This window comes from Numenius arquata, chromosome 16 (assembly GCF_964106895.1).
Source record: "Numenius arquata chromosome 16, bNumArq3.hap1.1, whole genome shotgun sequence".
Taxonomy (NCBI): domain Eukaryota; kingdom Metazoa; phylum Chordata; class Aves; order Charadriiformes; family Scolopacidae; genus Numenius; species Numenius arquata.
The window spans coordinates 12,611,595-12,636,103 of record NC_133591.1 but is presented as its reverse complement, the minus strand read 5'-3'; the positions used below and the strand labels follow the sequence as shown (position 1 = coordinate 12,636,103).

At 42.9% G+C, this 24,509-nt stretch overlaps 1 protein-coding gene across 2 annotated transcripts in view; it reads left to right on the top strand.

Moving 5' to 3' along the window:
• Nucleotides 1-22,488, top strand: part of SUDS3 (SDS3 homolog, SIN3A corepressor complex component) — a 32,453-nt gene extending 9,965 nt beyond the window's left edge. Inside the window, exons 7-13 of one of the 2 annotated variants that reach the window (XM_074159855.1) lie at nucleotides 559-654; nucleotides 2,569-2,630; nucleotides 3,552-3,573; nucleotides 4,144-4,249; nucleotides 8,368-8,452; nucleotides 11,811-11,911; nucleotides 22,445-22,488. In XM_074159855.1, the coding sequence (XP_074015956.1) occupies nucleotides 559-654; nucleotides 2,569-2,630; nucleotides 3,552-3,573; nucleotides 4,144-4,249; nucleotides 8,368-8,452; nucleotides 11,811-11,909 (470 nt within the window). In that variant the 3' untranslated portion in view covers nucleotides 11,910-11,911; nucleotides 22,445-22,488. Of the gene's footprint in view, nucleotides 1-558; nucleotides 655-2,568; nucleotides 2,631-3,551; nucleotides 3,574-4,143; nucleotides 4,250-8,367; nucleotides 8,453-11,810; nucleotides 13,737-22,444 lie in introns of those variants that run through there. The other variant, XM_074159854.1, reaches the window with a different exon arrangement.
• Nucleotides 22,489-24,509: the final 2,021 nt, after the last annotated feature.

Sequence of the window (24,509 nt, the reverse complement as noted above, 5' to 3'; positions counted from 1 at the left end):
TAAAATTGCTCCAGCAGACTTGTATCAGTCTTGAATGCAGTAATTATCTGTATTCCTTTGACAAAGCCATTTTGCCAGCTTGAAGACAAGAAAAAGAGAGCAATTGATTTGTAGCTGGTGTTTTTCATGCTATTAACTATCCACGTTTTGTTAGCAAAGAACTCCATGAACTTTGCCTTTTAAGTGACATGTTCAAAAGCAGATGGCATTAGCGCTACTTGAATTTGCCCTGAATCCTTGCAGCATCCTTGTGCTTGTTCTCTGTACCTGAAGGAGCTGTGAAATGCCCCCAACCCAACTGTGCCACTTCCAGCCCACGGGAGCTGTAACCGTGGCATCGCCGCCCTGTTTCTGAACAGTGACCTGGTATGAAAGAGAACTTGAATTCACTGTCAGCAGTTCCAGCTTGGATGCTGGAAGCTATCACACAAAAAAAATAATCCAATTTTCCGTATGAAAGAGGAAAGATTATTTTCCTTGTGCCTTGTGTAGAAAGCTGCTGCTTCTTACTCCTTTCCCTCCGGTCTTATCAGCTCTCCCAACCTCATTATTCTACAGATTCAATGGAAGTGAAGCCTATTATGACAAGGAAACTGAGGCGACGACCAAACGATCCAGTTCCTATCCCAGACAAGAGGAGGAAACCTGCCCCTGATATCCTTTACAGAGTCATTGGAGGGCTGTTGTGTTGTGTTTGAAGCCAGCACGATACCCGCAACTGGGTTGTTTTATTCGGGAAGGAAAATGGAATGAGGTGCTAGGATCAGATTTTATTCTAGGAAATAAGCACAATTTGTCGTGTATAACGTGTGATAAATGAACGTAACACAACCAGTCTTTGGAGATCCCTCAGCATCCTAACTTTAGCTTTACAATGCATGAGAGAACTTATTCTCACTGACAAAAAAAAAAATAATAGTTTGAATTCTTCAGGCATTTTTTTTTCACAAAGGCAAAACTTTAAAAGAACATTATATATAAATGCTGAGGTAATTGATTCCATAGATAGTAAATGGCTTTTTACATGAGCCAAAGCTTTTTCTCATTTCAAGATATGACAAAACATTTGCCAGAAAGATCGTATTTGTCATATCAAACTAGTTTTTCCATTTCTGATAAAGGCCTCAGATCTCTAATCCAGAGAGATGCATAGCAAAAGCAAGGAGTGCTAGGTTTGTTCTTTGAATAAAAAAAAAAGATGAAAATCCATCTTGGTTTTATATATCACAAGAGAGAGAAAAACATGTATATGTAATCCTTCTCTTCTGCCTTGTTGCATGTTTCTTATAATTAAAATGTTCCTTAGCTTCTGGAAATACATTTTTGTGATGATAGGCACTTTTTGTATATTAAATTCACCTGGAGAGGAAGGCAGTGATACTTGCTTTGCAGAGCCTTATTAGATTCCAAACTTGTATGGCTTGAATCAGATTAAAAAAACTTATCTTATGACTTCGGAGTGACTCATATTTTTCTGAAGGCAATATCAAACCTTGAACTTCTAGAGTTGATGCGGGATGGTCACGAGCATCTCCAGTTTTAATTAACCTCTTTCTGGTTGGAGATTCTGTTTGCTCTTTCAGGGAAAAAACCCATCTATTTATTAGTGCCCCTATCTCATCCAAAATAAATGAGTTTCATAGTGAACACGACCTGCTAATTGAGTGTGGTGTGGCAGCCACAGTATGAAACTCTCTGCCTTTCCTCACTGGGGAGAGGATTAAAGTCCATCAGAACCAAAATCCTTAAAATGCAGCCTAGCAATTATTCACTAGAGTTTAATATTTTCAATACTTTTGACTTAGTAGCTGTTTTGAGGAAACACTGTAGATGAAAGCTGGAGAGAGGGTTCCCTGCTTTGTATGGGTGTTGTTTTCCTTCTTTGTACTTGGATTTTTCTTGTGCGGAAGGGACAGAGGAGCAGTAGGAAGGGGAAGCGGGAAGATGCGATTGTGAAACTACATCAAATGGCAGCAGAACAGCTGCGTTCTGAGATTTTGGGTGCGTTTTCAGGTAGACTCTTATTTAACCTCATCCGCACAAGGATGTGTTTTGTGCCTCTGGCTTTATTTTCTGGTTCTTGTTTGGAGACTTTTTTGGTGGGGTTTTCCCCTCTTCTCCCTGTCTCTCGATTCCTGATTGCTGAGTTGCGAAATGATTAGTTTCTTTTCTAATGGGGTTCGGCTTCATTGTACAAAATCTGAAGAGTCTGTTGTGGTTCAGCTCCTGGGTTGTATTCTACAGAAATGCAAGATGAAAAACACTGGAGATGCTGGTGCTTGATGCCTCCACAAAGTAAATGTCAATGCACCAAAGGTTTTTCATTGATGGTTATGTCTGAACAAATTAAAATGATTTTGCACTCTATTTGCTGCTAACTACGAGGCTCTGGGGAGATGAACTTGTATTAATTCATATGATAAAAAAAGCTAAAGTATGACGTTCATGAAGATCTTATGCAACTTTAAAGAAACCTCTTGGCTTACATTTAGTCAAGTTGAAATGTCATTGACCTTTAATTTTTAGCTTTGCTTGTTGAGACCTTATGGGAACCTTAATTCTGGATACCTCAGCTAAATTATTTGTTGACTGATGAGCAAATAATGGAGGATCTGAGAACACTGAATAAGGTAGGGATTATTGCTTGATTTGTATTTCTTTGTTTTAAAGAGAAAGCTAATGCTTTCCCTGAAGAGAACACAGCTCTCTGTTTTGTGTTCCTTTTTGAGGTGTGGGACTATTTCATTCCAGTAGGCTTTCTGAAGTAACACAATGAAAGATTTAGCAAGATGGTATCTCCTCCCTTTTATTTTAATGGGTTTAATTAACCTAATTAAAATGACTGTCATCTAAAAATGTAACCTTTTGTCGAACCAAGTGATGAGCGATCTTAAGGAGGTTCGTTCTTCCTCTGCACGGCTGAACAGATGTTAACACGACGTTCTGTGAGATCACGGGCTGCCTCTGGTTCAGGCCTTAGCATGGGGTGGTGGAGTTTTAGGTTTGTTTTTTTTTCCCTCCCCACTGTCACAATACTTCAGCAAACCGCATAGGGTGCAGAGTGTATGTTTATAGTTTTTCTAGATTTTATTAACCTATTGCTTTCTTGCTAAACGCTTTAAGGCTTATCTAATTTCTTATAATAGAGGCTGCTCATTAAGGCTTTTGAGGATAGTAGTGGAGCGTGCTTTTTGCGCCAGCTGTCGAGGTGTCTCTAATGATTTATCTCCTGTATTTTCTGTACCTTGAGAAATGTTGGATCATGTTCAAGGAATATAATGTGTTGGATGGGTTTGGTTTTGACTCGATTTAGTGGATTGTCTGAATGCTCTGAAGGAGTTCAGTTTGTAGACCTTTTGTATCGTGATACTGATTATCTACACCTTTGGCTGTTTACAGCATGCTGTTCTGGTTGTGGGTTATGCCGCTTAACAGTACATTTTAAAAAGGAATCATTTAGAGTATGAACGTAAGACTATCTGAAATTATTACTGCAGACTTCTATGGCTCGTGTCAGATCTCTAACGCTTCTTTGCTTTCTTTCCATGTAGCTTAAATCACCCAAGAGACCAGGTGAGTTAACGGTTGCATTGGAACTCGTTCACAGTCAGGCTGTTTTGAACAGAGAATTATCTTGTAGGCTTTTTGACTGCATAATTGCTGACTATGTAATTTGACTGTATAATTGTTTTGACGGTGTAATTGCCTTTCTTTGTGTAGCTACTGTGGCGAATGGGTGCTGTGTGGAGTCTCTTCATCCCTTCTGAAGTTTGTCAGGGGTGGGAAGGGAGGCATGTGCATCTTTGGTGGCTGAAACATTTGGGCGGGAGACAATCTAACTGTATAAAGAGGTCTTTCCATTATATTCAGCTGCATCTGGGCAGCTTGCCTGCCTGTCAGGTAGATGGAGGGGCTGAGAACTTAGTTTTATGCTTTTGGCTCTCAAGATGTATCTGTACACTTTATTTCAAGACAGAGTGGGACTAACTTAGGTATTTTTCTGATGGAGGTTTGAGTCTGTAGCTTTCTGTGCAAATTATTTCTGCTTAATATGAGGTTACTGGTTGTAATTCTGCAGTCGGTTATGCTGTTGTGTGGTGAACACGTGCTAGTCTTTAAACACAGTCTCCCTCCTGTTCTCAGCCTCTCCCTCCTCTCCCGAGCACCTCCCAGCTACACCAGCAGAGTCTCCAGCACAGCGGTTCGAAGCCCGAATAGAAGATGGAAAACTCTACTATGATAAGAGATGGTAAGTCCTGGTAAACTTCTCCTTTAAGCAGTCAGAGCCTTATGTAGTGAGGAGACAAAGACTGCAGAGAAAAAATTGCTTTGAAAAAATTTGGGGCAAAACATTTTTGGGCAGAGGTTAGACCCTTCCTAATCGAATGGCCTAATCATTGTGACTTTTGTAAATCAGAAGCAATAGTGGAGTGTTTAGACCTTGTAGACTTCCAGGAGTAACTACCGGCTCGAATAAAAGGAGACGTTAAATCTTTTCCATGGAGTCAGTAATGCACACTGTGATGCTTGGGAAACATTTTTGTCAAACCTGATGTTAAGAGAACCACCAGCAGAAGGAGAGCCCCCAGCAGACGCGGCGTGATGTAGCTGTGAAGCTGGTCAGCTGGGATACAGATAATCTGGGATCCGCAGGGACAGTGGTGTCGGCAGTATTCACCGTCCTGGTGTTCCGTTTTGTGGAACACTAGCCCGTGGTTCCACAAGGTGGCGGAAGAAATGTTGTGCACCAGATGAGCAGAATGAAAAATGTTTCTAATAACAACTCCAAATAACCTTTAAAGATCAAAACCACATGGGAGAAGCAACTTCAGAATTGCTGATTGGATTTAGCTCTGGTAAGTTTTATGAGTGTAGAGCTGTGCAAGCCTCACAAAACACGAGGAAAATATTAAATTCTGCAGAGAAATCTTAGTAGATCTTAAACTTAATCTGCGAGACGTGCAAAACTGGATAATCAAGGGAGCAATCTAGTATGCCTTGAGCAGAAAGCAGTTTGCAAGCTGTATGCTGATTTGTAGCCTACTTTGGTGATCTGGTGGCTCAAAACAACAAGTGACGAGGTTATAATTTTAACATGGAAAATGATAGGTGTGCCGCTTGTTTTCTACGCAACAGCCGTCTTGTACAGTTGGTCTGTTTTTCCTTCCGCTGGGATTCTGAGGGTGAGGTTTCGTCAAGGGTTCAGTGTATACAACTCGGATAAACCTGCTGCCTGGAGCTTAAATTTCTGGGAAGCGTAAAGCAGGCGTGAACTGAACAGGCTGCATGTTCTTTCAGAAATTCATGAAGTTCTTTTTTTGCTTTCATAATTTTTTTGGTGTAAAGTGACTGTCCTCTAGGATATATTTGGATGAATAAACTGGTCTTGAGAATTTTAAGCATGGAAAAAGGAGAGGTGGACTCTGGAGTAATCTGTCGGTAAAGCTCCTGAGCTCCCACCAAATTTGACACTGGGAGAGCTTCAGCGAGCTCAGATGAATCTCTCAAAAGCACATACCGAAAGGGATCTGGTTAAGACATAAAAAACGAACAGATATTTTGATCTTGCTGAATGCAATTGTCAGGCAGATATCACTGTCAAGAATTCCAGCTGTTGCCTTTCCTGTCCTCCTTGTTCTTACGCTGTTTTCAAAAAAGTATTTTACATCTTTTTTGGCTGTAATAATCCTGCTTAGAATTTTTTTTTGATTGATAGCAATGATACTTGTGCAAAGGAGCTGGTATTTTAAAATAACAAAGTAACTCTTGATAGTGGGAGGGTAATTTATTTTTTTTTTCCTAAGGTGTATTAAGGCTGTAGCTGCTGGTGTGCACCAGGAATACTAAAACTGACAGCTCGGGAGTGACTGCTTTCTCTGTTTCCTGACAGCAGCCAGGAAGGACCATTATCTCAAAATAGTGAATGTTTAAGGCTAGTAATGGACTCCCGAAGGTCTTGCAAAGACATTTCACAAACATCTCTCCAAAGCGGAGACTTTGTGTAGGGAGTTTCAGTAAGATGTGGAATTAGACTTAGTGTTTTATCCTCCGTCAATTTGCTCCCATCGGATCCTAAAATGCAGCTCACTGTAAAACAGCCATCTCTTTGCTTTTACCTTTGTCTGCATACAATAACGCAGAGCGATTTCTTGCGATCCTCTGATGGAGATGCACTTGAAAATCTTGACCTTTCAGCAAAATATTTTGTAGCAGAAAGTGGAATGATTTTTGCTTGCCTCGCTTGTCAGTAATGTGGTGTATTTTACCTCCTGCAAAAGCAGGAGTTGTTTGGCACTTTCCTGCTCTTGCAAGCCAACTTTAAATTCCATTGTGTTTTTCATCTGAAGTATTTTCCTCAGTTCTACCTCTCTGTTCCTCTGTGAGTTTATAAACTCCACCAAGGGCCGAGACGTGACCGTGTAACTGAGATTTACCAGGCTACTGTGCCTTCAGCTGAGCTGTGGAGCATGAGACGGTTGAGACGACTCTTCAATGAAAAAGTGCTGAACTAACTTGTTACTTTGCTTTTTCTGTGTACAGTTAACATAGATTTACTGATGGACGCTAACTTGTGATGTGAAATTCCAGGTGCTGGAGCCGGCTTTGTCTGTGTCATTAGCTTTGGAATTCACTGATAATCAAAAATTGGAAGAAACAGCTTTGAGTGGAAAAATTGCTTCGTTATTGCTTCGTTATCTGTGCAGGCACAGATACCACTTGTGAGTTGTCGGGAGCTTGTGCACTGATTGTACCGAGATCATCAATTCTCCTTGCTTAAGCAGTCGTGGCGTGGTAGGGCACTGCTGGACAGAGGGTTTTATGCCTTATCTTAGCGAGGTCTGGTTTGTAGTAGCTTATACCCTTTCTTTATATTAATTAATGCTCATCTGGGCTCAGTTAACTGAGATTTTTGGCTGGGATCATGGCTGCTATTACACTGCCCTGGGACCCACTGCCATCCTTTCTGTTAAAATGAAGGAAAAAGAGTAATGGTTGGGCACAAGTGTCTAAATGTTGTAGAATTTGAGGGTTTCTTTTCATTACCTCACCCAGCCCACTGCTAATTAGTCTGTTTGAAAGGCTGAAACCTGTCACTATCATTCCTGTTACTGGCAACCAGCGTGAACATTCTGAGTACTTGAGCTGGTAGGAAGAGATTATGGAATAAGCTACTGGAAGACTTCCATGTTTACAGTACGGTTGTTGTAGAAATAACTGTAAAGATTATGCAAATCCACGCATTTTGACAAATGGCTGTCAGCCAATCAGGCTGCAGGGAGTTGCATACTGAGTAGTTACTGAGGGAATTTGCGCAGTGATCCTGTGGTTTGGGTTGCCCGGTTAAATATGAAGCACATCATGATTAGGGTAAAGGTGGAACTATAGTTATGCTTTTAGAACTCTAAAGCACTTCAGTGTTCTCTTGGTTAAGATTATTACAAATAATCTGTTTCAGTATAATTACTTCTGCCAATGGAACTCTCTGAGGCAGAATAAACAGAAACTGGGGAGTTTTGGGTAGCTCACTTTGCAGCACTTACCAGAGACATGGTCTGTGAAGAAGGTAAGACCATGAAGTCAAGCAGTTCAGAATCATGGATTTGAAGTTTTTACTTTGTTTTATACAAAATGCACTAGGAGAAATATGTACCATGACTAAAATATGATCCAAAAGGAGATAAAAAATTGATATGCTTAGACACAGCCTCCTTATGGCAGGTATGTCCAGCTTCTTACAGAGTCAGTTACCCATCACTTCTTATTTTGTGAAAATACCCAAAATGGTAAAGTATTAGAAATCTGAGGTCTCTGTTTAAACACTACATAGACTGCACTGATTGAGTACAATTCACTTTTTCATGGTGGTGGTGCGCTAGTAATTTCATATTGGGGAATGCGAATAACTTTTGAGTATCTGTGATTCTTGTCTGTCACATTTTATCAGGCAAAATGTGGAGCTGCCTTCTAAAATCCATCCTGTGTCTGAAACGGGAAAGGCTACTTTGATAAACTCTGGAAACACAGGCTTATTATGCGTCGGTGTTCTCCTGTCCTGTGGCTTTGTGCTGTCCCCCTCCCTCTTTCAGCTGTGAAACCTGTTTTCAGGAATCTGTGTGCAGAATCGAGAGTGAATTGAGAGTGCTTTGTGCATTCTGAAGCGTCATTTAAATGCAGAGTGTGTGTGTAGAATCAGACCACCGCTCTGTTGGTGAAGATGGGGAAAGTGGCGTGGAAAGAAAGACAAATTTCGTATTTACTCAATCCAAATGCTTGTAGAATCCTGGCTTTATCAATCTTACGACTGTTTCTTTTCTCAGTCAGCTAATGGTTTCATGTATTTCTTTTTTTTATTTTTTATTTTTGCAGGTACCACAAGAGCCAGGCGATTTACCTGGAGTCTAAAGAGAACACTAAGATCAGCTGCGTGATCAGTTCTGTGGGCGCCAACGAGGTAGTGGCTGCTTTGTTTTTCGTGGGAGCGGGGAAAGCTGTGAGTCACTGCAGGCAGGTAGATGCTGTCTAGTAAGGACTAAGAGAAAAATCAATATTATTTTCAGAAAGGATGTAGTTGTCTGGTGCCTAAAGAAGCTGAATCCAAGATAAAACTGAGTCGAGAGATCCCTTCTTGAGATGGGAAGAGACTTGCTGTGTTTCTAAAGAGTGAGCCTACGTTTTGCAAGCAGTAGTTTGGCAGGTGGGGAAAATGGGGGGGGAACGGACATATTGCATCTCACCAGCACTGCATTCACATGGTCCGTTCCCGTTATTTCAAGAGCACAACTTGCAGCTGTTATTAATGCAAAATTAAAAAAAAATTAAAATCCCATCGACTTGGGAGTCACTGGTCTGAGACAATTTCCTTGTGGCTAATGGTGAGGGCTTAAAGAGGCAGGTGAAGAGACGTGTGTGCCTAAGACTGATGTGAGTCTTGCCGCAAAATAAGCTTTGTGCTTGAGCGGTGCATCAGTTGGGCAAAGGCAGCGGTTCATTCTTTGCTTGCAGATTCCAGACACTTCAAGGAAAGAAATTACAGCCATGAATGCGTTTCTCTTCAATCAGCCAATGAAGCAACTTTAACTTGTTTTGGCAGCTAAGGGAAAATATTTTATTTTCAACAAAATGAGTTGCATATGGGATATGCTTTGTATCACAACTGTTCTCCTTGCAATAACAGTTGTTACGCTCAATGGTTGGTTATTTAGATAAAGTAGTAGTGGCACGCTAACGGATGCGTTAAAAATGAGTACTGCTCATTTGATTGAAGTTATTACTGTTAACTTACAACATTAAAACTCAATCTTGTGGGAGCATCTTACCTGAAAACCTGAAGGAAATGCAATCTGTCAATTCTTATTGCATGAATTCCACTTTAAAGCGAGACAATGGGTTTTGGTTTGACTTAGTGGGGTTTTTTTGAGAGAAGCTGGAGGGGAGGAGGGGCAGTTGTTTGCCCTGTGATGGTTCGTTGCAACAATATAAAGCCAAGGGAGATAAATACTTCACAGAACACTGAAATGAGAAGGTGCTCTCTTAAGAGTGCAATGTGAACATCTTGGATTTCATCACACACTTAAAAGCCTGGTTGCCAAACTCTGATCTTACTGGTTCCTGCTTGAATTTAGAAGGCAGGCCTAGATTTGAGGTCTCTAATTGTAGACTGCAATCAAAAGTTGATAGTGTTTGTAAAGGAAGTCAAATTATTCAAAGGAACTTTACTGAAAATATTTGCACAGGGTCTCCCCACCAGCGTTTCCATTAATGCTCAAAGTGAGAAGACTTAAGAAACATCAGGGATGTTATGACATACAGTTGCCGCCTTGTGGCTGGGGAAAGGAAGCAGTTATCAGTGTATCAGAGGCATCTTTCTTCATATGAAGGTGTAAATCAGTTTTATTAAACTGGATTTGAATTTTGTAATTGGCTATGGGCCTCTCCAACCCACAGTCTGAGCTGTGATGATCCCCCTTAAAAAAAAAAAAAAAAAAAAAAAAACAAAAAAAACACCAAAAAAACCCACACAAACAAAAAAACCCAAACAAAACCAAAAATATCTTCCCAGGCCCAGATTCTTTAAAACTTGATGTGTTTAGATCAAAACAGAATGCATTTCTATTACTTTTGATGTGATTTTCATGGAAACTGTGAATCACATGCTGCATTGGTGGAAATCGTTGGCCAAGTGTTGGAACCAATTCAGTCATTTGCCTTTTGACAACAACAAACTCTTCAGTACGTGCAGGAAAGGGTTTTCTTCTGAATTGTTTTTATTATTATTATCATTCCCATGAGTTTATTCAGCAATCTCAGTTTGTTGGAAGTTGAAAAAAGGAGGAAGCTTGTTTTATAGTCTAGGAATAAAAGAAATTCAGAGATGGATATGGTTGTTTCTATTCACCATCTCCTTCAGTTCTTTAGAATTAATAGATGTTATCTTCTGATTGCAAAATACATTGTATGTCTAAAACATCAGTTTTAAGTTCAGTATATGTCTTAATGCTTTTATTTGTCTGAACTGGGTGGCACGTTTTCTGTTAATAAGTAATTTCACTGGTGTGATCACTTAAAACTGAATTTTCATTTTCCTCTGAATAGAACTTAACAAAGCAGTTAACTTTAGGAAAACTAATATACCATTCCATCATATTGTGATAGAATATAAAGCTGTACATGTTTGCTGTTGTGTACAGTTGCCCCAAGTTTGTAGATTTAAGGATTCTTATGGTTAGTGAAACAGCAAATTCTTGGAAATGTTGCAGGAGAGAGAGAGATGATTATCAGCAAAGGTGGATTCGAATTTCTCTAGGGAAATAACCACAGTACAAATGCAGGCAAATACTAAGTTTATTTTATATTGAGGGCTTCTGCTGGTAAAGTCAATTTATAATTGAAATAATAGAGTTAAATCAATCTCCCGTGCCAGGCCTGTAGCTAATGTGATATCTGAAAAATTTTAGTTTTGGATAAAGTTTTGGATAAATCACATGGCAACACTAATTATATAGTCCTTTGCAGGAGGCAATATTGGCCTTGTGTCCTAAAATACTCCAGTACTAAGAGCTGGATAACTCTTACTTTCCATGCATTTATTTAAATATGTTTAAATGCATTAGAATGACAAAATGCGGAGGTGGTTTGCTCAGATTTGATTTTTAAAGTAGAGGTATTTGGGTCTAAACTTCTTGAAAGCGGTTTTTATTTTTTAAAAATTCTGAGAGGCTGCCTCTATGGAAACAATTTGTCCTTTGAAACGTATTGAATATCGGCAAGTTGTGTGAATTCTTCCATGCAGGTGTTTTTTAAAGACGCCCTTTTATCTTCAGATACAATTTATTTAATACGTTTCGAGAAATGCTTCACTGAGCAATATCAGAATAAGCTTTTCATTTGACTAATCATTACTTGTCTGGGCAAATCCCAGGATAGATAATTTTATGATCTGTAGATCTAGAGAGACTTAATCTTGATTAGGTGAAGCTTAATGCCAGAGTTCTGTTGCGAGCTGTGGCAGATGGAAACTTGCTTTCCTGATGATGCTTGGAAGGAGTAATTTTTCTTGATGAGTGTTTTGAGCAGGAAGTTGAGGTGGTAAAGTTAGAAACCTTATTTTGTTTTCTACTCAGGTTGCAAATGCTTAGTGTGGGGCGGGAGAAGGGATTAAGGGAAATCATCTTTGCACCCCGAGTACCAGAGATGTTCAGATCTGACAATAAGAATAGCTGGACTTGTCTGCGTATTGCTTTGTGTGGTATTTCCCTTTTTCTCCCCTATATATCTCACTGCCCCTTTCTTTTTTTCCTTTTTTCGTGCAGATCTGGGTGAGGAAAACCAGTGACAGTACAAAGATGAGGATCTATCTGGGACAGCTGCAGCGAGGTGTTTTTGTCATTCGTCGACGATCAGCTGCGTGACTGTATGCTCTTCCTTGGTCTTTTTTTTTTTTTTTTTTTTTTTTTTAAACTGATAGACAAACCTCTAATGGGGAATGACAGTCTGTTCACTCATCTTAGCAGCAGAGAATGCTGTCATGACCTCTCACGAGACAGTTTGTGGCTGGCCACATAATCCCCAGTAGTCCTTAAATCTTTAGTGATACCCAAGCAGCGCCCTGGACTATTTCTGGATTTTTGCATCAAGCTTCTGTACGCTTCCTTTGTATTTTGGGTGACTATTTAAGAAGACTTTGCATCGTAGGTTTTTTTTTCATCATTGTTTCATGGTGCATAGATGGGACTCGTATGTTGAAAACAACGTAACGTTTCTGTTTTGAATCAGACCAGTGGAAGAAGTTATGCTTGTCAAGACCTGAGGTTATTCGTTCTTTTGGGGGTTTGTTTTCCTGCGAGGCTTGGGATGTTGGGCAAAAGGAGATTAATCTTGCCAGCTTTCAGCTGCAGCCGGGAGATGCGTCTGTAATACCTGGTATACAACATCAGCTTTAGTGGATGAACTGTTTAAAGACTTGAGCGCTGAGGCTTTTTTTAGGGAAAGTGTGAACAGCTTAGAAACTGCTGAAAATCCAGTTGATTTTAATGTAGTTAAGCAGTCACGCGCAGTTAATCAGAAGCTTCCGTTTCTCTACACATTAAAAAACCCTTCAACGAGCAAGCAAAGAGTATGTCTATTTGCTGATGTCGATTTCCTGAAATAGGCAGATTGAGTACAAACCAAAGGATTAATTAAGTGGACTTTGCGGGTAGCGAGACTGTGTGAACGGTATGTATGAGTATAACCACTCATACACGTAGAGAGATGAAAGGTAAATTTCACTTTCTTCACTGATGCACTGATGCTCACGCTGGAATCCTGCTGACCGGAGATACTGGATCTGTTGTATCTTCCAAAGAAGCCTGGTACAGAGTGGAAAGCGGCATTGACATGCTCTTAGTTCCCTAAAATGCCATGCAAAGGTTTCCCTTTGAAGGGTGTTTTAATTACTGGAGATAACGCTGGGTTTCTACACTTGCCCAAGTGAAAATGCTCAAGTGATGATATTAATGTTCTCCCTTCCAAGATGTTTAAAGATCTGACTCTTTTGTTATTCCCAGTCTTTTGTCGGTGGCTGAAGCCACCAATACCACGTGTGACTGCACCGATGTGAACTGCAGAGTGCACTGGCAATGCTGTCACATCTTTGCCTTCTGTGCAAAAGAACTTTGTGCTCCTTTTGACTGTCAGACAAAAAGTTGTAATTTCTGCCTTCATCAGTATCTGTCACTTTGAGGCATCTTTTGTTTTTGCTTTTTGAACTCCCTTCTTGTTCAGCATCGGTCGAGCCTTTCTTTCATATCTGGATAAACGGAGTATTTTAAATGACTGTTTCCATTTCTTTTACTTACTGCAGTTGGGTGGCAGTCACATCCCAGTAACTGATGTACGTACGTGGATGCGGGGTGGGGTGTTATGGCTGAGTTTCTGAGGCGTAGCCTTTGTGGCTGGGGCACTCGACCTCTTCTTACTGTGTTGAGTGTCTCAGCTGGAGAGATCTGGAGCTTTGGCGAGGAAAGGGGAGGGTGGCTGTTTCCCACCCCGTGGAAAGGTGCCATCCTTGCTGCCGCGTTAGTCGGGTGGAAAGCAGCAGGCTGTATTTTGTCAAGTTAACAGCATACTTAATATAACTTAGCATTCTCTGCACGTGTGACAGGTTTTTAATAAGGTGATGATGTACCAAACAGGATTTGTCACTGAGCCTTAAAACGAACATCATAGTTCGTTTTTATAATAAAAAGTGTGAAGTAAATAGCACTAGGATTTATTTCCTACCTATATCACTGTTTGTGGAAATAGCTGGGAACTTTGGTTCAATTTTGGGGAGATACCTCGCCATCCTGCTAAGAGCAGGTGATCTCTCTGCTGCCGTGATGTTACTTGTCTGGGGGTAATTTTAAAGATATTGGTGGAAGTGTGGAAGCGCAGCAGCTCTCAGAGCCAGGCGTGGTAGAGGTGCACATTGTGTAAGCTTTATTATATGGCTTTAACACTGCATCTTAATCTGAATCAACAACATCTGCTCACCATCCCTGTTCCTTGGCAGAGGAGGGAAAGAATAGCTGCTCTCGCAGCCAAAAGCCTGTCTTTCCACTAGCTCTGGCCTTACGTTGCAAGGGATGGGGGATGCTGGGATGAGATGGGACACGTTTCTAGCTCGCACCCTAATCAGAATTTGAAGAGTCTTCTGGAAGCAAATACCTGTGGGACTGTTGTAGCGTCTCCCTCTTCCGTAAACCCCCTGTGGACACTCAACTGTGCTGAGAAAGTTACTGTTGTCATCAGGCGTCATCTGGTGGTGTACCAGATAATCGGGGAGCTTACCCTTGGACTGGAGGTTGTAGTGGGAGGCACCAAAGAAAGAATGAGGACAGTGAGCAGCCGGCGTGGGAAGGAGGAAATGGGAGCGTGCTGTGGTCTGGACTGGGGAGACGGGTATGTAAACTGGTAGTGCTTTCGTGTGGAAGTTGTCAAAACTTCATCTCAAACTCCTACTCTACTCTTTCACGCCAATCTTGGATCTCCAGGAAGGACATACGAGGTTTGTACAACTCCCTTCTGTCAGGGGTCCTTGCCTGTAGCTGGTTTCCCCAGTGCCCTTGGATCAACCCTCGGACTATAATTTCGGCTTTTGACAGTCCCGAGCGTGGGCTTGGAGCCCTCTTTGCTCCAATTTAACTGCTAGGCTGAAGGTATTTTGCTTTAAGACTACTTCATCCTTAGTTTCTTATTTTAATAAAACGAAAATCTCTTTTGCCTTAGTTGATCACCATAAAAAGTAGATCTGTCTCCTCTAACAAAGTTACATGAATATTGTATCCTGTATTTTCAAGCAGGCTGTTCTGCAATGGCCTGTGCCATTTATGAGGCTGGGAACGATAAAAATGCGGTGCCTTATTGTGCGCTCAGGGAAGCAGTACATTTTTTTTAATCCTAGAAGGATGCTCAAAATGTGTTGTTGCGAGGAGGAGGCATGCGGAGATCAAGAGTGTAGACATCAGCTGTAAAAATGAATATTTCCTGCCACTGGTTGGAAAAATAGAGACAAGTTACTCAAGGAGATGGACAAGGTCTTGCTTAAATTCTAAGAGAAAATTGGCTTTTCTGCCTGCTGTTTTCCTGACTAACATCGGTGTTTTGAAGAATTCAAACCCTCAGTGAACAGAAATGGCTTTGCTACAGTTATGAAAAGACTTAATCCTCATTATGGACAGCACTTAAAGTAAATTTAAGAAATTATTTTAACTCCTGGTTATAGTAACTTTAAAGAAAGGTGAACTTTCTGCCAAAAATGGGCTTTTATTGAGGGTTAAACTATAGTTGGCTGTTGACTCGCTATTGAGCAGTTTTTTCGTTGCCCGGAGAAATGGCCTGTGATGTTGATCAAGTGCAAAATAGGATTCTCCCCCCCAGCCATTAGATGTTCAAAGGGACAGGAAGCCAGATCCGAGAACCGACTTCCACTGGCTTTTTGACATAGTGCTCACTGAAAGGTTCCAAAAGAGGCTTTTTCCTGAGATGAATCTAATAAAAAAAAAAATTTGTCTTTTTTTAGCTCATGTGCTTTTTTCTAGAATTTTGTAGAGAGACAAAGTGATTTAATGACAGAAGTCTTGATTGTGATTTTTTTTTTTGTGCATTTCTGGTGGAACTTAGGAATATCAAGCCTAAAAGAGCAAGAAATTGCTGTGACCCTTGTGAATGACTGCGGTTCTTCCTCTTTCAGAATAAGAAAAATTGAAACACCTCTTGAATTCTTGTTCCACAGAAGTAACTAACAAGTGCTAAATGATCAAGCAACTCTGAATGGGTGGCTGAGGTCGGCTGTTCTCAGTTTTAGTTTGTCCAACTCTAAAAATTTAATGTGTTTTTAAGTATTTAGAGAGACTATTTCCATTTCTCTCACTGGCGTGTCACATTTCATTCGGTTAAAGAATTCCGCTATTTTAATGTTAAGCTGAGTTTGGGAAACACCTTTAACATTGAATATCAGCTCAAATTTGGGATACATGATACCTTTGGGATGTATCTTTTCATACATTAAATACCGATCTCTTTACAGTGGAATCAATGCTGGTATTTAGATATTTTTTTATGCATGAATGCTTTTCTCGACAATATTCTTGATTTCAGATTAGTTAATAATTGTGTGTAAAGAACTGTTTTGGTTTATATTACTTTACCAAGACCCCAAAATCCCCACAAACCTACTGAACCTTTGGTTCTAAAATAGCAATGCTTTGAGCAAAGCCAGTCATTTTTAGGGCTTTGGAACCAAGAGATCTCACCCGCTGGAAACAGCTACTGATTTATTTAATCAATCTTAAATTTGAAACCTATCAGTTCCCTCGTCTGCCTAAGGTAGCTTTTGTCATTTTTCATTTACTTCTGATTTGCAGCCACATGTTCTGCCCCAAATCTTGAGGGGGAAAAAAAAAAAATCAGAATAGAAAGTGATGAAATGTATTTTCTTTTATTAATGTTCCTTATTTTTATTGAGTTAGGATTCTTTTGACAGTGATGGCTGCCTGCAGATCTCTGCTATTTTAATGGCTATCCCAATTAATGAAAGCTAATGGTCTGTAATGAAAAGAAATGCAAATCAAGGTTTAAAATCGGTGTTTTAAATCGAGGTTTCTGCTTGGTGGTCGAAATCCTGTTTGGAGTCAGTGACCGAAGGGTGTCAGAGTGAGCAGGTTGATGGCACTGACTGACGTGGGGCTGGAGAGCGGGTGGCTCAGGACACATGGATGTAGCTCCGTGGCTCTTTGTCTCGTCAAATTAAAAGGTAGGTGGAGTTTTTTTGTTTGGTTTGTATTTTTTTTTTTTTCAGGGAAGTAGTGGATGTCTTGACAAATAATTGATGTCTGTAGAAACGTATAGTTGAAGGTAGCTGCTGATGGTGTCACGATACCGAGGAATTATTTATTACAGGGAAGAAATATCCTTTTGCCCACAAACTAAATTTTAGTAACGGTGTGTAATAGTCACATGAATATTTTTTTCAAACGTGATTAGGAAGCAATGTTTCAAACCTCATACATCGTGAGGCACTGGGTAATGGGGAAAAGTCTGAATACTAATGATACTAAATCATTTAATACAGTTGCACCAAATTAGTATAAACACGAGGCAAATATTCTGGTAAGGATTTCTCTGGTATTAAAAAAAAATCTCATCCATTGAAATTGGGAATCACTAAACCCCTTGGTTTAATACTGTCCTGAAGATTAGAAAATACAGTGGAAGAGTTTCATGTGGAACTCGGGACCAAGAGATGTGTGCTCTGTAACACTATTTCAGCACTTGACTGTGGATTAGGTCTCATTTTGTACCAAATATGAAATTTTGCAGTTGAGGAAAGGTGGTGAAGCTGGCAGGATCCTTACCAGCCCTGGCTTGGGCCATTGGCCATTTTCTCCCCTAAGAGACTTCAGAACTAGGGGGTTGTTTCCTCTTTCATTGCAATGACTCTTTTGAGGAGAGGTTTGGGAGTTTGGGTGAAACGTAGAAATAGTGTGTCTGTCCCCTGGGCTCTGCCTGCAGATGGACAAACATTGTCCTGGGGAAAGGACGGTTGGCCAGGAATCCAGCCAGTGGCTCTGCCACGTTAGGGCTTTGCTCACCGAGGGTTTCATCCCTCTGAGGAGATGCAGGTGCTTCCTTGTCCTTTCCAGGCACTGTGCAGATGAGTATTTAACAGATATTTTGGGATGCAAAGCTGCAGTATTTGTGCTCCTTTCCTTGGACTGTGGTGTCTCTGGGCACGAGAGGTGCCCCTCATGGAAAGACTGAACTGTTCCTGGAGGGAATGGCTGGGATGAGCCTAGTGAGGAGTTTCTGGAGCGTTTAGCAAGGTTTAGCACCTCTCTGCTCCGAGGCTGACTTTCTCAAAGCAGTCAAAGGGTTTGATTTGCTCTGAAATACCTTGAGAGCCATAGGGAGCCTGACAGACGCAGCAGTACATGCTCTAGACGGGCTTGTCACAGTTTCTTCTGCGCGTGGCTGCCCTCTGCTCCCCGAGTCCTCAAGACCTTGGGGGGCACATCAATGGACTCGCTTTGTAATGGATGTGAACAACCTTTAAATAGCCTTCACAAGGCACGCCGGTTTCTGGTTACCATTTGATGTAACTAAAGGTATTAATCTGCAAAGCCCAGGAGCAGAGGGGTTTTTCCCTTTCCATCGGAGAGCCTGACAGGTTCTCCATCTCGATTATGCCTCAGCTCTTTGTTGTATCTGTCACGTTCCTGGACTAAATGGCAGAGCAGAGCGGTGCTTCTGGTGGGCGCCTTTCTTACCTCTGTAATGGGGATCTAATTAATGGGTACGGCCACTCAACCGAGCAGAGGCACAGGCCCAGAAGAGCCAGCAGTCTTGCTTGTTCTTTCAGCCAACCAACTGCACTGTTCCAATGTTGTTGTTGCACGTTTACTTAATTCTGAGGCATTGCTACATTCCGTTTTCTTCAGATTAATTTATTATAGTGAGCATTTTCACTCCTCCTGGATCTTTTTATTGCTAAATTCCTTGTTGAGTCAGTGCAGTGTTCCAGACAAAGGCCAACGTTTGAAGAACGTGGTCCTGGCAGGTTCTCCGTGTGCTTGGTTCATCTCTGGGGGTTGCAGGATGTGATGGCTCTGGTGACCAAGGAGGTCTCCTGGTCCTATGACCCTGGCTGTCACTTGTGTCTTGCTGCAGTGTCCACTCCAGTGAGCTGAGTGTGCTTCCAAGGGGCTACCAAGAGAACAAGAAAAATCATAGAATGGTTTGGGTTGGAAGGGGCCTTCAAGATCATCCCGTTCCAACGCCCCTGCCCTGGGCAGGGACACCTCCCACCAGACCAGGTTGCTCAAAACCCCGTCCAGCCTGTCGTTGAACCCCTCCAGGGATGGGGCAGCCACAGCGTCTCTGGGTGGCCTGTTTGGTGCCTCACCACCCTCACAGCAAAGAATTTCTTCCTGAGATCTCATCTCCATCTCCCCTCTTTCAGTTTAAAACCCTTCCCCCTTGTCCTATGGCTCCCCTCCCTGATCAAGAGTCCCTCCCCAGCTTTCCTGGAGCCCCTTTAGGGACTGGAAGGGGCTCTAAGGTCTCCTCGGAGCCTTCTCTTTTCCAGGCTGAACCCCCCCAACTCTCTCAGCCTGTCCTCACAGCAGAGGGGCTCCAGCCCTCAGGGCGTCTCCGTGGCCTCCTCTGGCCCCGCTCCAACAGGCCCAGTTGGAGTTATTGTCCAGCTTCAAAATGCAGTTATAGTGCTGGTTTAGCTCTCTCCCCGCTTCCCCCAAGTTCTTCCTTAGTGAGCAGGTTTCTCTTGAATGCCTCCCGATGGACTGCTCTAACAGGACAGAGGGGTGCTGTGAAGGATGGTGAGGGCGAGTTGTGCCTGTTTGCTTGCTTTCGGGATGCTCAACCCAGCCATCATCATCGGAGCATGGGGAAAGCCTCATTCCTCTTCCAAGAGCAGGGTTGTCACCTTCTGTGTTTCTTCAGGACAAGCTGCCCTCTCTAGCTCCTGACAAGGCCCCCTCGATTGAGCTCCTGAGATGCCACGTAGTGTTTGAGCTTAATGCTCGAGCCTTTTGGGAGGGTGTTACAAAGGAAACTGCAAACACTTCGGTGTCAGTGCTGCTGTTGTGCTATTAACTGGTTTAATGAGCCTCTTAAATGTGTTTTGGGGTAGACCTCCATCTCCTGCATGACCTTATTGTCCCTGTTTACTGTCTCGTGATGTGGCTGGGCTGATGGAGCAGTGGGGGCACTGGAAGCGGAGCAGCCGCTGTGATTCCCAGCACTGTGGGCTTTCCTTTCCCCAGGGGAGCAGAAGCTGCAGCTCCATGATGTGGTGCCTGGACACAAGGGTGGGCATTCTGGAGGCAGCAGCTCCTTGGGCCCCCTGTCAGGGTGGAGGTGAGGGACCATGAAGCTGTTTGCATTAGTGAAAAGGGTTTCCAGTCTCATTAGATGGAGCTGATGGATGCTGAGGTCCTGCATTCTCCTGCAGGTCTCTCGCTCTGCACCGCACTCAGGTGGACCTGCCTGTTTCATCTCCTCACCCCATGGACTTCACTCGCTGTGCTGCCATCCACTCTCACTTCCAATTTCACACCGACATGCTCTTGACGTATTTATAAACGAACTCTCTTATGTCAACCCACTAAAAAGCAACCAAATACGTTCCAGAGAAATATTTCTCTCCTCTGTCTCCTGTTGCTGTGGCAATCTTGACTGCTGCTGAGCAGAACGGGTGGGAGAAGCCAGCGTCAGTGCAAGAGCATCCTGCTTTCCCGCATGGTCAGTGCTGTGAAGGGCACCAGCGCCTGCTGCTGCCTGTCTTGGTGGTGATTTTACCCCCATAGTGGTTTTGAAATGTGAATCTCAAAGGTTTCTACAGGGAGACGTAAATGAGAAGATACTTGATTGCTCAACTGGGGAAGCTGAGGCACAGGAGTGCAACGATCTGCCAAAGACCGAGAGCTGTGTCCTCATTCAGCCAGAAATGCCTTTCTCCTTCCTTAACTTGGCTTACACTCTGGATTTTAGGGCAACTTCATCTTCCTTAAGGTTTTGCTCCAAGGTTTCAGCTATGTCAGAACTTCGTCTACACCTCTCAGCACGTAATCTCTTCAGTGTTACCCTCTTTTCTCTTCTCCATCCAGCTGGACAGGCCAAAGCTCAGCCCAGAGCAGGTGACCAGATGATTTCTGGATAATGAGTTACTGCTAATCAGCTACATTTGGGGGTTGACTGTGAGAAGCTGGCTGCAAATCCCAAGTAAAAATGTGTTAGCATAAACCATTGGAAGAGAGTGTGTTTTCCTTTGCAGTAGGTGGAGAACACGGGGATGGTCTGTTAATCAGATCTGTCAGTGATCAGCTGACAGATGGCAACTGGCTGGGGATAATTAATCATTTGCTTGTGCAGGATGTTGAGTATGGAACAACAGGGTCTGTAAAGATGCCAACAGGAGGGTTCTGTGTGAGACAGCTCAGAGAGGACCTGAGCCCCCCAGAAAGGAAGGTCTCTCCCTCCAAGGTGGAACTCACTAGCTAAATACAACAAAGTCCATCTTGCTGAGGACCACAGGTTTCTTGCCCAACACCTTTGGCTTCCCAGGGCATCGCGGAGCTAAAGGCTTGCAAAAGGGAGGAGGAAAAGCTGGGGCTTGATGCCTGTGGGCTTTAGTCTGCCATGAAAGCCTTCTGCCTCCAGCCTGGGGAGAGGGGAAATCATCGAATCATAGAATGGTTTGGGTTGGAAGGGACCTTCAAGATCATCCACTTTCACCCCCGTGCCCTGGGCAGGGACACCTCCCACCACACCAGGTTGCTCAAAGCCCCATCCAACCTGGCCTTGAACCCCTCCAGGGATGGGGCAGCCACAGCTTCTCTGGGCAACCTGGGCCGGGATCTCACCACCCTCACAGCAAAGAATTTCTTCCTGAGATCTCATCTCCATCTCCCCTCTTTCAGTTTAAAACCATTCCCCCTCATCCTATCAAATGTATTAAACTCTTGTAGGTCTGGTCTATTGGGAACGTTGAAGAAGCAAGTCCATCTACCGAATTTTCTCCTTGGGAAAGAAGGAGCTGCTGTGAGTGAGCAGCAGCAGAGTGACGTGGCTCTGGTGGCCGGTGTCACTGAGAAGCCGAGTGTCCTCTTGGGTCTGTGCTGCCTGCAGGGCTGTCTGCTGCTCCGAGAGGAGGAGAGGCTGCCAAGGTGGTGTTTGCAGGCAGCGCTCGCTCCCTGGCACACCTCGGGCTCTGGTTGTGAGGGCACAGGCAGAGCAACCTCTGTGTCTTTTTTTTTGTAGTGCTTTTCTCTCTATATATTCTCAAAATCCTCCTTCCCGAGGCAGCTGTCTCGGCAGGGAGGGTGAAGCAGGAGCAGAAGTGGTGCTGGCAGGATCAATGAGTGGAGCCTCCTCCCTCTCGGCTTTGAGGACTCTGTGTACAATTTCAAGTCGGGGGAGAAAAGGCATCTGTCCCAAGGATTTGTCAGCCTTGTTCCTGGTAGATAAGTTGGTTTTATTGAGTGGCTTGACATGCAGTTCCATGCAGCGCAGAGATGCTTGTCTGATGTTTACTTGGAGAGATTTCCTAGCCATCCTAAAAATTAAATTTTGTGTAATGGTGCATTTGCTTCGGGAAAGTGAGCGTGCGTGGAGATGCTGTCAAAACGTCAGGCTTGTCTGGAACAAGGGTCCTGCAGAAGACAAGTGACATTAGCGTGTTTGAGGATGTTTTATTTGGAAGTAATGAAGCCCTCAGCCTTTTGGGGGCTCCGTTAATTGAACTGAAGAGGCGGGAAGCCCAGAAGGGAGATGCTGCTCACACCTGGAAAGGCAGAGACACTTGCAGAGGGAGAGGGTCAGAACAGGTTATTTCTACTGTAAAATGACATCAGAAGGATGTGAAGAATTGTTCTGAAGTCATATTCCTTTACCTGCATCATTTCAGGGAAGTCAATTTTATATGGTAATACCGGGTGGTTTGCTTCGAGGTAAGAATGGGGCTTGGGTCTGAGTTTTAATTTGAAAGGTGTTCAAGGAAAGAAGCTCAACTGTCCTCTGCTCCGTGAATCATCCTGCAGGACCACAGAAACGAATAATGAAAAAAAAAATATGTCAGGAGGCTTCCTGCAGCTTATGGATTTCTAAGGCTGGATGTCAGCACGCTGTTTCTCCTGGCTGAGAAAAACTCCTGCTGAGAGAATGCAGAACCTGAGACTGTGGTTCCTTTACACCAGGTGATTATTTTTTATTTTTTTTTTCCTTGCAGGGACAAGGTATTTGAATGAAGATGTGTTTTCTGCGTAAGACACTGGGCGTGGAGTTCCTCTTGATAACCTCATTTTGGTATTAGAATAATTTTCCAGATAATGCTGTTTCTCTTCTGAAGGCTTCCAATTTTGGAGTAATTATTCCACTGGAGCAATTATTCCATTTATGAGAAAATTGAGGCAGGGGACTGCAGTTGCTGCATCACATCTGGCAGAACTTGCTGTTTGCTCCAACTTTCCAATAAGGAAGTAAAACCACATCCGTGAATCGCTCTTCCTTTGCAAAATCCACTTATTTCATAAACACTAACACCGAGTTGTGTAACAGTGGGCTAGGAGGGTGAGTCGATACTGCTCACCTTGAGGTTTGGCCTCGTAAATACAGATTTCTTGCTGGAGCCCTGTTGGTGGTGTCAGGGGTCAGTACAAACAGTGCTTAGAGTTTGCTTTTTCAGGGGGAGCTTTCTGTTCTTGCAGGGATTTTTAATTTTTTTTTTTTTTTTTTTTTGGCCTTGGACCCTTTCTCGTCTGCCACAAACTTCACAAGATCCTTTGAAAGCTTCCCTGGAGAATGACAAACTCACCACCGTGGGTTTGAATTGGCTTTAAATAAAAGGTGTTGTGCTTCTGAAGTGCCCTGCCCAGGGGCTCTAGAGCACTCCACAGACAATCCAACCAGCCAGCAGACAAAGCCATTAAATGTGAAGTGCCCACGCAGGATTACCTGGCAGAAAGCTGCAGTGGAGTGTTTGCCGTTGAGTCCCACAGGAATAGGCTTTGTCTGAAGAAACTACCCTCAGCAGGTGGTAACTCTGTTGGAAAAAGTCAAGGTGGGTCTTGTTGATTAATCAAGGTGGGTGGTTGAGTCCTTCCTTTTGGTATAGAGCAAAAGAGGTAGGAACAAGCAGAAATGAGATTAGGGAGGTGGGAGGAAGATGTTTGAAATGGGCTTCTGTGTTTTTGCCCTGTGTAAAGACGTTGTCTCCCTGTGTGGTCCTCCTAAACCACTTGAATTTCCAGCTTGTGTGACTAATGGCCTCGGTGTCTCGTATCCTGAAAGCAGATATATAGCCTTGAGAAGTCAGATTTAATTTCTCCAGTTACATTTGCAGAGTGAAACCCCATAAGTGTAACTCCTATACCTCCTCTCAGCTCCTCCAGCCTCCGTCTCCTGGCATCTCTTCAATTCTGAACACGTAGCTTCGTTTCACCTCTTAGTACCACACCAGCTGGAACAGCTTCTTCCAGGGTGGGGAGTCTCGGGCTGCATGTAGGCTTTAGCGAGCAAGGAGAGGGCTTGGAGATGAATGTGCACTTCCCTCCTGTGGTTTAGAAGGCTATATCTATATTTTTAGGTTTTTTTTTTCTTTTTTCTTTCCCCATCTTATCAAGGTAGGAAGGGAAGATTATGGCACTTGATGATTTAATCAACATAATCTCCAGATAAAACATGCTTATGTTATACTACTGGGAGATACTAATTTATGCTGGCTTGCCTCTCCTAAGGTAAATTAGATCATTAGTTTTAAGACTGGATTAGGTGCACATGTCCTCTGCCTCTTAAAAAGGCAGTTCTGTAGTTCTTGTAGTTCTTGTAATGCTTGGCTTGGCATTTCTTGGGAGACATCAAATCCCTTCAGCGCAGGTGTCATGAGAAGTGGCTCTGAGATACAATGATTAAAGGTGCAACCACCAGCTCTGTGGTAGCTAAATGCCTCCGTGCTGACACGGGACCTGCTAATG